This window comes from Spea bombifrons, chromosome 2, assembly GCF_027358695.1.
Source record: "Spea bombifrons isolate aSpeBom1 chromosome 2, aSpeBom1.2.pri, whole genome shotgun sequence".
Taxonomy (NCBI): domain Eukaryota; kingdom Metazoa; phylum Chordata; class Amphibia; order Anura; family Pelobatidae; genus Spea; species Spea bombifrons.
The window spans coordinates 87,843,414-87,858,603 of record NC_071088.1 but is presented as its reverse complement, the minus strand read 5'-3'; the positions used below and the strand labels follow the sequence as shown (position 1 = coordinate 87,858,603).

General features: G+C 41.8%; 1 protein-coding gene across 5 annotated transcripts in view; it reads right to left on the bottom strand.

The window, feature by feature from the left end:
- The window catches only part of DMD (dystrophin), an 870,543-nt gene that overhangs the window by 59,025 nt on the left and 796,328 nt on the right, over positions 1–15,190 (bottom strand). For 3 of the 5 annotated variants that reach the window (XM_053455062.1, XM_053455061.1, XM_053455063.1), the window contains exon 1: positions 7,759–7,893. The exons of the other annotated variants lie outside the window; for them this stretch is intronic. In XM_053455062.1, coding sequence (XP_053311037.1) covers positions 7,759–7,781 — 23 coding nt within the window. In that variant the 5' untranslated portion in view covers positions 7,782–7,893. Of the gene's footprint in view, positions 1–7,758; positions 7,894–15,190 lie in introns of those variants that run through there. 5 annotated transcript variants of the gene reach the window in all.

The following is a 15,190-nucleotide window of genomic DNA, read 5'->3' as shown; positions in this document are numbered from 1 at the left end:
TAGAGATCCACAGCAAATGATCAGTTTCCTTTGAAATTGTCAGATATAATATATGACTACGATCAGAAAGAATCCAAGGACACAATGGAACATTGTGTATTTTACAAAAGTCTCAAGTTTTAATAAAACTTCATAGTTTATTTTATCTTTCTGAAGAAGCCAATTACACTGATGTGGTTTCCCCCCCTCCCCCTTCTTTAGCCCAAAGTATAGAAATTTATCGTTGAGTGGTTGACTGTATTTTGGAAAGTTTAATACTGTTATTAGTTTTGAAAAATGTATTCCTGAGAGAACAGTACAAAAACGCAGAAGATGAAGGATTACAGGCAATATCAGAAGTATTTTTTTTACTGGGTGTCTGAAAGATAATAAGCTATTATTATTGCCGCGAAGCAGAAAGCGTACAAGTTACTTTAATCACAATAGGGAAAGTTAAGGAACAAATTTTAACAAAATAAGGATTACACTAGATAGACTAAGTGACTTAACAGATCAATAGGAATATTTAAGTTGTATTGACTGCTAATTAATGATTATTTTATTGAATTGTCTCATGACCTTCTTTTCCTCAGTCCCTATATACACCTTTGGTTTTCCGTTCTACTTTCCAGCCCTGACGCGATGTCATATCCATTATTTTCTTATTGATGGTATAGACAGACCCAGTACCCTTTTTTAATTTTTAATTGCTTTGAACTCAGCTGCTGGCGGCTGCTTCATCCTTCAGCCGGTTTTGAGTCTTAAGGCTACACACTGGAAAAGCGGGGTATTTGCGCGCCCAGGAGGAACGATCTTTTTCGCTCACAGTTTTGCTACAGTATCTTTTTATTGAAGTTTAGAATAAAAATGCGCCCATTAAAATGCCAAAGCGATGTTGGTGTCTTTGCTCTTAGAAGTATTTCTACCAGTTCAGGGGGGCAGTAAGGCCTTGTCCTGGCTCTCCGGACCCAGCGTCCATACCCTAACAATTGCATGATGTTTAAACGCACAGACATTCACACACTTAAAAAATACACAGAAGTCACATGGCACACTACATTTGCACAGATGTTGTTGATCCCTGCCAATTACCGATTTCTCAGTCTTTTCAGCCTCCACTGTTACCTCCTGCCATTTCAGCTTTTACAGGTCACCCTCTCTATTGCCTACCTACTAGGATGGAGGGGCCGATAGTGGGTGAGAACTCTTTTGGAATAGTCCTCTGCGGTACAGCTGCCTTACAATGGTCGCTCAATACCTGGCTATTACATTTCATTTCTAGAGCACCAACATAGTCCTTGTCTGTCTCGCCAAAAAGTAACAATTCACTGTATACAAAATTTACAAAACAAACATTAACACATTCTGGTACAGAGGAAGAGAAGGACTCAGTTCCTGTGAGCTTACAATCTAAGGTTATGACTATTATACAAATGTGAACATAGCGAATGGCAAGTAAAAGCAAACAATTTTGGTTAAATGCCAAGGATATAAGGACATCTTCCTATAAAGAAATCCTTCCAAACGGACGACTCCAAATACAGAGTATTTTGCAGGCAAATATTCTTTACCTTTGTTCAGGAGAATGCGGCTACCAATTTAAATATAAGTGAACTTTTTGGCATGAGAAAGAATTAAAATAATTATCAAGTATTCAATATATGAATATATAACCTCAGAGCACTCAAGAAGTTAAAACAGGCTCCATTCCAATGGAAATCTAATTCAGTGGTAAACAGATTCTTTTGGCAAATTGGTTATTTTCATCAACATCTGCAAATATGGATGGTGAAAGAGAGATGTACACAATACCCTATTCCCATGCCAGGGGGGTGCCAATCAAGTAATGCGTAGATGCTCTCCACTGGTGATGTCATAGGATGGAAATCACATTTTCTGGTTAGGAAATCTGACACACGCAATACAGCGAAACTTGCGTCTGGTTATGAAGGTTTCTCAATACCATTAACCCCGACAACCAAAGGGTTAATGAGACAGACATTTTTTTTCCCAGGGAGTCAGTGAAGCGACTTGTATCCAGGATTACATAGAAATGTACAAAGTAACAGAATATTTTTTCAATGGTTTTAAAGAGACATACTTGTTTGTACAGGTGGCTACAGAATCATCCATCCTCTCAAATTATGTACACAATGATACAGTCAAGAAGACAAAATACAAATGGAAGGTAAACCACATTTTGTTGGTAATTAGATGTTTCTCCTTCCCATTCACTTCCATAAGGTAACATCCTCTGAATATACCAGGTGAATGTGCAACGACCCCTGCGGTAACTCTTTAACTGCCATGTGCTACAGTATTAACACTGATTGCCCTATGCCCAACGTTTTAACCCTCTGAATCTTCTGTACATAATGACTTAACGCTTTCAATAGTAACCAAGATGTTTAAAATTTAAAAAGAGACTACTGCTTTGCCAACTTTTAGCCGAGGCATACATTATTTGTTTTTTTTGTCTTACAACGAGGGGTTGTGTAACACAAAGAGAAGGACCCGATATCCTTCAGGTATTTATAGGGTTAGGGAAAAAAGGGTTTTGCTCAGTACCGCAGCTATCGGTAGGAAAATATTTCCAACGATGTACCCAACATGTTAGGTCTGTGCTCCAAGTACTGGCAACGTCGTTGGGTACAGTAAGATCTGCCCTCTACCGCTTGCAGTTCTAAATTCATATACAAAAATGACAAGCTTGAAGTTAACCTGTAAATGGTTAATGCACTATTTTATTTCCATTGAAACCTCAGATGGAAGCAAAGAGTAGGAAACTACAATTAACAAGCAAAACACATTGAATGATGGATTAAGACGACTGAAAGCGTTAACTGCAATATTTTGACAAGAGTTAACATTGAAAAGAAACCAGTCAACCCATCAAATCTCTCCATTCACCACTTCTGCTGAGAGGATGTACCATTTATCTACCACCTTCCCTGCTTTATATAACTTCCATTGGATGGTAGAAAATAATCATTTTGTCTATATGGTACGCTATAAGCAAAAAAAAATAGATGGGGTGGGGGAAAGAAAAGTCCTTGATTAATAATCATGCAGCTCCCTCACTTATTCTGAATCACAGAAGTTTGATCTAGAAAAAGAGATCCACTCTAGCACACTTTAAGAGAGTTCTCCCTGACCTGTTGAAAACGCACATTGATTGTCACCAATCACACTTTACAGAAGACGTGAAAGGGAACCGTAACAAACAGAGCTGGAGTTGTTCTCATAAATATTTAGCGATGCATTACCAGGAACATTACATTGCGATGTACATCTCCATTCCTGGCATCTCGTGGGACTATCTTTGAAAAAAAGCCTCTGGAGGCTTGTGGCTGCTTCCCATACACTTTTAATAAGCAATGCTCTGCCGGAGAATTTCTAAATCTAAAGGGCAAGTAAAACTTCAGTAACGCGGAGGTGAAGCCATCACAAGGTCCTTAAAAAATAAAAACTCAATAGGCAGATGGAAATCCAACGACCATCGTAGCAAATTCCAGAGCACGTCCCTTGGCAAACTGCCTGCTGTGCTAATTGACAAGTGGAGAATTTAAACTGTCGAAAATTATTCTGTGTGGACTGAGCCGAGACTGACAAACGTATGACACTTTAAAAAAACCAAACAAAAAAACCCCAAACAATTATACAAGAAGGATGTGACTGGGTGTGCGGAGAGCGATCGAACAGGACACTTTGGCTGCTACTGATTTTCTGGAGTCTGGTGGCTCTTAACAGAGGGCAGATTTTTTCCATGGTACTTTATATGCAGAACGCAAGAAGGCTGCAGCTTTTCCACTTCTGGTCTGAAAAGTACTGCTGCCCAAACTCCCCCCGCCCGCCCCCTCAACCCAACACACTTTGAGCTCAGAAAGTTATCATTAATTCCAAACACAATCTCACAGCTTAAGAAAAAAGGTTAGACTCCAAAAGCGAGTTCCTTCCTTAAGCCGTTCTGCCATTTTCAAAGGCCATTTAATTGTTAGCTTTGGGACCGGAAGGTGTGGGAGCCTAGAACTGGGGGGGAGGGCTTCTTGTGCGAACCCTGCAAGACAAAATGCCAGCTCAGCACATCTCAGCAGCCTTTCCAACACCTTACAGTACTTAATTAGGACTTGAAAAGAAGGGGGTAGCCATAGCAATTTGGACAAAGCAGAAAGAAAAAAATATTGTTTGATCTTGAGATCAAACTGCAAAAGGATTATTTTCTGTTTTATAGTCATTTCTTAAGGTGATGTGGATAAATGGATTAAAATTTCTATTATTTTTTGTGAAGCCCAATGAGCATCTCAACAAGCCTCAGCAGATACAGCACACTAACTCGGTAGACAACAAGCAAAGATAGAAAGGAGTAAAGAGCTGCTTTAAACCATCATAAGGTTGGAATAAGAAGTGTGAAATTGTCTTGGGTAGAATTAAATGGGATCAAGTAACAGGTAGAACAAGCACTTCCAAAATCAAATGTGCATTTTAGAATCCTATAAAACTATACAAGTCTTCTACTGTACCACCAAAACTTGGTCTTGAGAACCTAAGATATATACTTTTAAGATGAAAGAAGGTTTGAATGATTGGCCATGAATATATAATCCACAGGGACTACAACAGCAACATCAAAAGGTCCAAATGTTAATGGAGGTGCTTAAACGGGTTTCCCGTCAAATAAAGTCCTCATGGCAACTTGAGGGTAACCAGGGCCACTTTCAATAAAACCGCGACCCCTGAAATCCTTGAAAGACGAAGCGGCATAACATGAACACTTTATAAGTGTTACTAGGTCATTGCTCATTAACGCACTCAATCTAGTTCACGTCAGCATTAACCTGAAGTACTCTTAATGAGTAACCATGATGTCCCTCATCTCCAGGCACTTCCAACTCCTCCAAGTACAGCGATACCCTTCACGAGCAAACACTCATGTGAGAATAGGATACCTGGAAGAGTAGCACGACCATCAAATCTGAATCTGAAACCGATTACTTTATTGCATTATATATATATATATATATATATATATATAATCTATCACACACACTTTTTTATCTCCAAGGGAACAGGAGAACAACCTTTCCACAATAAATGCTCGCCGGTACAACAACCGCGTCCCCTCTCTACCACAGTCACTAGAGATGAAATTATTTCAGCCGCTGCACTTCATAAATGTGGAACAATCAGTTCCCTGTAGATTTGCGGAATAGCAGACTTCACTATGCACGAAACAAATCTGCTGTACCAGTAAGAAAATCCGAAGACTTTACCGTCCCGCAAATCTGACCTAGTTTCCAAACCTCCATTTAGTTTGCTTCCACCGCCCGTCGCAATTCATGCCTTATATTTACATCGCTTGTGCCACCGATCTCACCAAAAAAAAAGGGCATTCTACAAAGACTCACGTAGAATTACCATATTTCACGACAGCCCAAATCACCATAGCGACAACTGCTGTAGACAGCTTCAGCGAGAAGGTATCTTGAGATTGGTAGCAGAACAACAATAATCAGTACTTTGGGGGATTTACTTGTGATCCCACATATACATCTGCCACATGCACAAGGAAATTATTTCCACTAAATCCCGGGATGAGGCTGATCTTAGCCGAGCATTTCTTTTAATGTGCAGGGCTGTGCAAACTCAGAAAAACCAATAAAAGGGGTTTAGGTAAATATTGAAATTGGGAAGGATTGTGTAAAATGAGCACAAAGGTCGCCTATGTGCTAGAAATAAATATTCCCTTTTTTTAAACAAACTTTTTTTATACTGTTTGCATTCCCTGGGAGGAGAGAGGTAACGATTACTGCTCGGTTACTTCTTCGTCTCCAGCCAGACCCTCCAGCAGGTCCACCGGTCTATTTGCCTTTCAAAGCGGAGCCCCCCCAACCCGAAACCCCTGCCTCTGGTGGGCTTTGCAACAAATTGCTGAACTATTGTAACAATTGCTCGGCGCTTAACAAACAAAGACAAGAAGAAGAAATATGTACAAAAATCCATTTTTGGGGAAAAGTGGTGAAAGTAGCGCATTTAGCAACAAGTCTCTTGGTTGCTATGGTGATTGCACCATTTTCACCAGAATTTCTTTTTATACATATATTGCTTTGTTTCCTTTCATTTTTGCAAATTTGCTGCTATACACATCGCTCTCTGTAATTATGTATATATATATATATATATATATATATATATATATATATATATATATATATATATATATTAAAAACTCAGTATGCAGTATTTTAACCCCGTAATGCTTTCTTCAGTTACATTCTCTGATGGAAACGCATATATTTTCCCTATAGTCAATGAAATGTAAACATTTCTTGCCCCCCGACCATGTTTTGGCTGACGGGGAAGACGTGCGTTTAATTTGTGTAGCAGTCTGTAGACACAGCGCTGGGTTACGCGAGTCCAGCATTAATCTTGGATTCAGTACACAGGTACGAGTCCTAAGGCTATATTCTTTCAGAAGGATATTTATCACTATAGATGCCGTGTCGGCAAGTGATCCCCAGAGGCCTACGGATGTAAAAAGGATTTCACAAAGAATGACTTATTGGTATTGTGCTAGACGGTGGAGGGGGGGGCAGAAATCTCACCCCCCCCACACATAGTAAATAGCTTTACACTCCTAAGAGTTCTCCTTTCGCATATACAAGAGTAGACAAAATAAAAGGAGATATGGCGGCATCATCTATTATAAGATATATCATTTATTTATACACCTGAACTGTATGGATAAGCAAGACGCTGTCTAGGAAGATGGTGGCGGGTGAACCAACAATAAGAAGCTGGACCATGCCTTCCAGGAACGAGCAAGCCAGGTGTTTGCTAAACTCTCTGCAACTTTTACTTACCCTGAAGCCGCGGGTTTTTGCTGAGCGAGCCCTCCGCTGTCCCTAACGACACATTTAAGCGTGACACCGATGTATTAGAGTAAATAAAATCCGTGTACGGCAGCTACTAAAATGCCACTGGGCATTCCCAAAAGAAATCAGGCAGAAAGTTGACCTTTTGAGAAGTTTGAATGAAGCAGACTTAAAAAAAAAAAAAAGAGAAATGGAGGTGGGGGGTGGGAGAGCAAAGGAGAGTGGAAATCAGATCTCTCCATGCACGTCTCCCACCAAGGTGCTTAATCACCTGCTCTCAAACACCTCCTGCTGATCACAGAGGGGCATCGGGGCTTTAATATGATTAATAAAGCCATGGCAGAGGTATGAGGAGAGGAAGCAAAGCATGCATCCCATGTCCCCAGTTCAACCTGCACATCAGCTGCCTGCCGAGCCTCCAGCCTCTGAACCCGAGAACAAATCTCAAGGCTGGCTGCGGAGGAGAAGCACGGGAGTGGGGAATGTTCATCCCCTATAGGTAAACACTGGCACCCCAGGTGTTTGCCGATCCTGCCGGCGATGCATGATGGGAGTTGTAGTCCTGAGCAGCTGGAGTGCCAGAGGTTGCCTTATCTCTGTACTGCCGTGATTAGCAGGGGACACGACTCGACTTACATCTGTTGATGTTGAGGAGGGAGGCTGCAATCCCGCTTTCTACTTCCTCCTTGTAACACCGGTTGTCACACAGTGACACACAATGTCACACTCACACGGGGTAATAAGCCATTAACCCTTACGATCACACTATGTGCCCCCCTCTCAAAGCAGCCCTGACCCCCCGCACCTACACGCGATGATTCCACGCACAAAGTTTCCCAAGGTCCCTTCCAGCTGATCGCCACAGCATCTCCCACAGCGGCGGCGGCGGCACGGCACGATCACTTACCCTTTCTTGAGCAGCTCCCTCATGGCTGGGTGAGGAGGAGGGCTGGCGGTGGAGGGGCGCTAAGTTCCCGGACTCGGGGCTGCCGGTGAATGAGACTAGTCCAGCAGCAGCAGGATTGCACTGCGGTGATCGGAGCACTACAGGGCTAAGGAGATCTGGGGGAGGGAAGCCTGCAGGCTAGACAGGGCGGGGTTACCGGCCTCGGCTCCTCCTCCGCCTCCCACCCATTCAACCTGCCACGGGAGAGGAGGGAGGAATGCATGCAGGGGACGGGGCAGGGTGATGGGCTGGGGGACGGGGCAGGGTGATGGGCTGGGGGACGGGGCAGGGGACGGGGCAGGGTGATGGGCTGGGGGACGGGGCAGCTCTGCTCAGATGCATCCCGAACGGTTAGCAGCTTTAAAAACGTACTGTGCCTCTTCCCACCTGCACCTAGAGAGGGTAATGCACCTAGAGAGGGTTATGCACCTAGAGAGGGTAATGCACCTAGAGAGGGTAATGCACCTAGAGGGTTATGCTCCTGCAGCTGGAAGTGATGATCAGTAAGGACAGCACATTGTTGTGGACAGTAACTTGTTAATAGCACCTGAATACTTCATAAGCTTATAGAACTTAAAGGGACACGCCAGCCATCATATGCACTTTAATACATAAAACAGCCCAGAGGTCCCTTGTAAAGAATTTCCATTGCATTTGCCCCTTACCCCATCCCAAAGGCTATTTTGTAGGCCGTGGACATGTATCCCGTGATACACAACCACCCTGCCCGGATGTACACATGTAAAATAATGATAGTGTAAATAGAAAATACAGTGCCCTGTTTACGGATGACAAACATGGGGCAATAATCCCACGTGCCCCATTTTCCACCCCGATGTCCCTCTTTTTCATTCCATGGTGTTTTTCAGCGGGTAAATGGGCATACCAGGGAACTCGCTTGGTCTCCGGGTGAAGCGTGGCTTCCAGGTCACTGCGGGGAAACTCCTGGTTGGGTACGCCCCACTCCCTGCCGCACGCCCCATTCCCTGCCACACGCCCCACTCCCCGCCTACTTCCCCTCCAAAAATGGTGTGTGTCCCACAGCATCGGAGGGACCACCCACTGACATCATTGGGACTGCATCTCAAGAGGGGGGCTCCAGGTAGCCAGAGCCATAGAGGTCCTAGATATGTAATTACACCACATAACAATATGGAAACAGTCTGGAAATGTGTTTACATGTGTTACATAAAGACCTGCGTCTTAACTGCATCCTCTAATACAAGTGTCCCTCTTTGGCCACTTGATGTGCTGGGAGTTAATGCATGAAGAGGGATGGTTAACGTCAAAGCTTTTACCGTTACCAGATGCGTTTATCGATACGACCTGCCTATAGCGTGCACTCTGTGATTGTTAAATGCATTAAACGGTTCGTCTATGGGACCTGTGGCTGTATGTGGCACGGCCAGGATTTTCCGATTCATTTCATTTCCTGAATTTCCCTCCCTTCTCCTCGCTCACACTTCCAACGGCTGCCTGAACCAATCAACAACAATTAACAGACACCATTGCTTCTCATTGAAACACCGCTTGCTTGCTTGGTGCAGAACACTGAAGCAACCATGGTGCGGCCAACGCTTTAAGTACCTAAAAGGCCATAAGGCAATCACTTAGCAAACCTACAAGAAACACTAGCGCATAGGGCTAACCAGCCATAATCTAGGTCAGGGGCTAGGCGATTGTTACTGATAAGGGAAGTTCTTTGAGCCCATGAAACGGCTACATGACGCTTGTTAAAGTGTCACGTGTCCTAATTTAATCACACAGGTTGGATTTCTAGCTGAATTTGCAATGTATGCCGGATATATATATATATATTGTAATTATTACATATGCATTCCTTTAGGTTGTACGCTTGCAAGTAGGGACCTCTCTAACTAATGTTTCTTTATTAGCTCTGACTGTCCCTTTAAATCTCTTTAACCTGACCTGGTAGTAGCTAGGCAGGCATGGCTACTAGATTTAGTAGTTTTTTTTGGAATTTCGTAAATCACTAAATCACTGAGTGCGCATATCAAATAATTTTTGTAGCTTAAATATATATTCATGACAAATATGTAATAACAGCACAACTCATATCACCATTATTATTATTATCTTTTATTTATATGGCACCAACAGTTTACGCAGTGCTTAATACAATACATGTATTCAAGGGGTATGACGAGACGGGAATTGACAGACTAAGACAAACCAATACATTAGGTGGAGAGAGCCCTGCTCGCAAGCTTACAATAGTGAGATCATCATCGTCTTGCTTTACAGACTTGACTGTTAAGTTAAATTAAAAATAAAATTTGTGAGGTTATTCAACTGCAGAGAAAATTAATTTCAGGGGTCATTGTTGTTATCAGCCATCCGAATTCTTCGGATCTCTTTGTTACTAGAACTCAATGCTGAATTATCTAAACAACAGACCTAGAACATTTTTTTTTTACTCCGGTAACAGAGGGTCTGTGGATTCCAGCAGAGCTATGCATTTTCCTTATAAGACTGTACCGTTCTTAGATAAGGAGAATCTCAGTCCGTGTAGTGTGAAGATGCATAAGAGTATCTTTAAATGTGAACCAAATGTAGGATATATCTTGCAACCAAAGGGCAAGAAGCGACAACCGGTTTGGACATCAAAGCAGCGGAACAGATTACGCTGTCATACCTGTTAATGTTAGAAAAAAATGTGTTGAACATGAATCCATAAAAGAAATTCCGCAGATAAGCCTGGTGTGCCCCTCATGATATGGTCAGTGACAGCAAACACATCATACGCTCCTTTAATCTCAAAATAATATAAAAAAATCACATTAAATGCTGGAGGAGTTTAAAAAGCGGCTTGTATATACCAACTGAAATAGCCATCAGTGCTTCACAGATTCCTGAAAATATTGAGGATGTTCCTGTAATATCTATTTTGATTTCTGCACATATATATACCTTTTATTTTTTATCTATTATTTTACACTGCGCTGCAGTTATGAGATCCACCACCTTTCCATGCAGAATGTGGAAATAAGCTTTGCAGAAGACTGTGTCCCTCCAGACTCCAGAGCATCATTTTCTAATCAACCAAATTGCCAAAGAAGGTCATTTTTTACCTCTACTGGTTGAAGATACATGCCCCCCCCAACATTTTAGCTGTCCAGCTCAGGACAACTGCGTTGGGACCGTGGCTAGAAGTGAGAGGCGGGCAGAGTCACAGGTGAGACCATCTGACCACCTTACTCAATGAGATACCTTTCGTGTCTCACCAATTTGCCCCTAGGTATGCAGCAGGGGGACTGCCACCCCAGGTCCGGTCAGCCAATGCCAGAATACACTAGTTGTAGATATTGCCAAATGGGCACATGATCAATTTGTAATATAGATAGATAGACTCTATAGATGCTCCTTGATTTTTCAATCTGATTTACACAATAGGTCATTTCTGATCTCTCTGTCGGAAAGGGTAACGCTTTGTTACTAAATTACAAAAATGATCTCATTTGACAGCTGATTTAAAGGACAAAAATAGCGAAAATACGAAACCTGGAATGTAGCCCAGAAGAAAATGACATTGAAGTTATTTCAATTCAAACAGAGTTTTTTTGTAGGAAGTTGTAAACTTCACTGTCTATAATTGATATACGTGTGGATTTCCGTGCCATTATTTCACAACATGTTTCTATACTGTTTCTCCGGGGATTGATGATTTTGTTCTGGTGGGATAAATGGGAAGGTTTGTGGAACAAAAGGATGTGGAATGAAAATGACAGGATGGGTAGTAGACCTGGCAATTTACTTGGCACGCCAAGTGCTGTAGAATAGGGTGCAGCTAGCCATTAAAAAAAATTACGGGAACAAGAGTATTAAGATGCCTGTTAAGGGGATACACACTTTAATACATATGACAATATGCTTAAGATAGCTCTGTGTGCTATATAAATTAAAGTCTTTACTCCCCTTGCATTTGCATGGAAGAATTTTGCATAATTGTCCAATGAATTTGCCTCTTTCCCCATCACTAGCAACTAGGCTTGCAGGACTGCAGCACTGGCTCCCATGTACAAAAATACATGGGACTTACAGTCCTGCCATTAACTGTCAGCTTAAAACAGGGCCACAGCGGGGGTTCTGTGTTGCAGCTCTGGGGTGCTGCGTTCCAGCTCTGGGGGTGCTGCATTGCAGCTCCGGAGCTGTTGTATTCCCCTACAAATGCAAACTGAAGTACTTACAAACTAATTTAATATGATTCCTCGTGGTGTGGCTGTATATGAAACTAGATTGTCCGTTGAAGGCTATTTCATTCAAGTTTAAGTCTAGTTTGAAATGTCACCAATTGTTTGTTCATGTAAGTTTTGGAAGAAATGCCGCCTGCTGTTGCAGATTCACTCTGATGCCCTATTTTTCTTACGGATTTAAAAAGCTTCCTACTTCTTTATTGCACTTATATACATTATTTATGACCACTTTATTGGCATTCCTATTCTTGATATTTTCCTGTTACAGAAGGGATGCATATTCATTATTATTATTTATTGTTTTATATAGCACCATCAAATTCCCTAGCGCCGTACAGTGGGCGTTGTAATATGTTGTAATATGATTGAGCCCTGTATAGAGGTCCACCTGCCATTTCAATTGGAATGAGGAGTGTTTTGGACATTCCTACCATCTTTATAATCTTTAGAAAGTGGCATATTCTTGCCTATGCTTACTATTCATAGCACAAAAGGTCCGATCGACTACTTTAATGGGAGCTGATCATGGTGCACCACAACTCCTTATGGGTTGCTTCGAAAGATCAGAGAACCGAAAGGGGGAGATCAACAATGGTCAGAGGGCAACAATGTTCATAGGGGTCCTGCCAATAAATATATATATGGAACCTTATTATTATTATTTAAACAATAAACAGTCCTAGCACCCTAATCCCTAATCAATTACCTCACCAGGAATCATAAGACTATCATGAAAAGTTATTAGTCTCACAACGTGTGTCCAAACATAACCAGGCATTTATGAGATAGCACATTGTAAAGACCGTATTTGCCAGAATATAGGCAACCCCCCACTTTGCGGCCTATAATCGGGGTTTAGCACAGGGATGCGCAGTTTGTATAGCCCAACACCCGGGACATGCAGCAGGGTTAGAATTCAGATCCCACGCAGCACTGCAGGGGACCTGGATCCTCCTCTCCGGCAGCCATGGATGTCTGCGCGATGCGCGTAGACAACTTCCGCTGCCAGCACTTCCGCCGGGGCTTCTGTGGTGGAGCACCGGAAGGTTATGTCACACCCTTGCTCCACCATAGAAGCCCTGGCAGAAGTGGTTGTCTGCGCACATCGCACAGACGTCCACTGGCCGGCCCCACTAGACACCAGGGAGTCTGGGGGTGCATTGGTAAGTCAGGGGGGAGGAGTAGCACTTCTTGGAAGCAGAGTGGCATATCTGGGTGGGCTGGTGGGCATTTCTAGGGGCATAAAGCATTTCTGGAGGGGTCAGAGTGGCATATCAAACGCGCCCACAATCTAAAAGATCATATGAGATTAATTGGAAAGTCTATGATATAAACAATTGAAATTGTTGGTATATTAAGGTTTTTATTCTGTATATTATAAGTTTTACGCGGATATAAGCACATAAGTACGCAGGAGCGTGATTAACATTACCTCTGCGATTATGGGGAAGGTGACATGCCACCAAGTGGGTTGACTGTATTGTAAATATACTCTGAAGCAGAAATATCTATTTGATCTAATCTTCTGTAACATATGGTTGGTGGGAAAGACACAGGAGCTAAAAATAGGACAGTTCATTTTATGGTTAATAAAGCTTAAAGGGAGATTGTGTAAACAGTTTAATACAGAAGGGGTTAATCCCACGCCTTCTCTGTAGGGAAGCGCTATTGTTACCATGGATTATCTAAAACGGCAGTAAAAAAAAAAAGCCCTTCAATAGAAAACTGCAGATTGAGGAGACTGGAGAGGCTTTCTAAGAGAACCGGATTTCCAATTCAGGCACCCACATGCCTTTTTACTTACAAGTGCTATGCCAGCCATGTAAACAGAGAAACATAGACTTTCACATCGGTCCATCTAGTCTGCCCATTATTCCTGCTGTAACTACCTCAAACCTTATTCGCACATTAGTCTTATTTATGCTTAGAGATACCCTTTTTCTAAATATAAGTGATGTTAATCACCCTTTAGCATATTCTAAGGATAAAAGGAAAAATGTAATTACCATTCTAGAGTCAAAAGTTAGCACAAAATTATAACAAATCATTGCCACAGAAAAGGAATTGCAAACATGAATTTAGCATTACCATGAACTTGTCAACAAATGATATAATTACTGAACGTTCTCCATGGCAAGCCCATGTGTGCTTGTACTAGTTTGTGCAACTAATGCCAAGGACCTTCTCCTAAGGCTATTATTCAGAAATAATAACTAAACCATACCAAAGAAAAAAAATTACCAAAATGACCAATGAATGCCTCCTACAAGTCTCCTTTTTTCCACAGGACAGTCCCAGGTTTGTAGGCACTGTCCTAATGTCCAAGGTAGCTGCCCATTTTCCCACTTTTGGAAGCAGTGGGGAACATGGGCTGGTTGGGGAGACCCTATGATCCCATGATACCTACAATGCACTCTATAATGAATATTCACCGTGTTACAAGTTGGACAATTTGATGAAGACCTCTGTAGCAGACTAGACTGTGGCTATGGCTATCTTTAGACATATTATTGCCAATGATAATAGAGATATTTATTAGGGAATTCAGAGCTGATATGACAGAAGTATTAAGAATAATTTGATTTATTGTACACGTACACTCAAGCATCAACTTTACTCGGGAAAATGAAACCCACCAATCAGAATCCGTAAATAAAACACGGAGGTCACATTCACTTCCACTTTGTTTTTATTCCTCATTTTTTTTTTGTCGTTGCATGCTCTCCCTTTTTATCACATCACTGCTTATCCCTGCAGGCGGTTACATCCTGATAAATGTTTATATTAAACTTGCGAAAATCAGCAACAGAGTTAAGATAAAATTTCACACTTAATTAGAAGCCCAGAAGAGTTGTTCATTTTTAATTTAGAAAGATTATGTGTCGCTTTAGCGTGATTCTGGTGGCTCTGCTGCAGAAATGAACAGTGATCCTTTGTGATGTGGTAATCTGCCTTTCCTTGTGCGGCTTTTTATGTTTTCAGAAGCCCATTAACATAGAATTAGGACAAGGACATCCAACCTGGATAATAATAATATTGACTTTGATTTTTATTATGTGGGCTTTACCTGTTTAATCAGTAGAGGCTGATAAGAGCATTTCCAGTCCATATGTCAGAATTAGACATTCATAGAAGGCATGTATATACCATGGCTAACTTTTAATGCCATTAGGTATAGT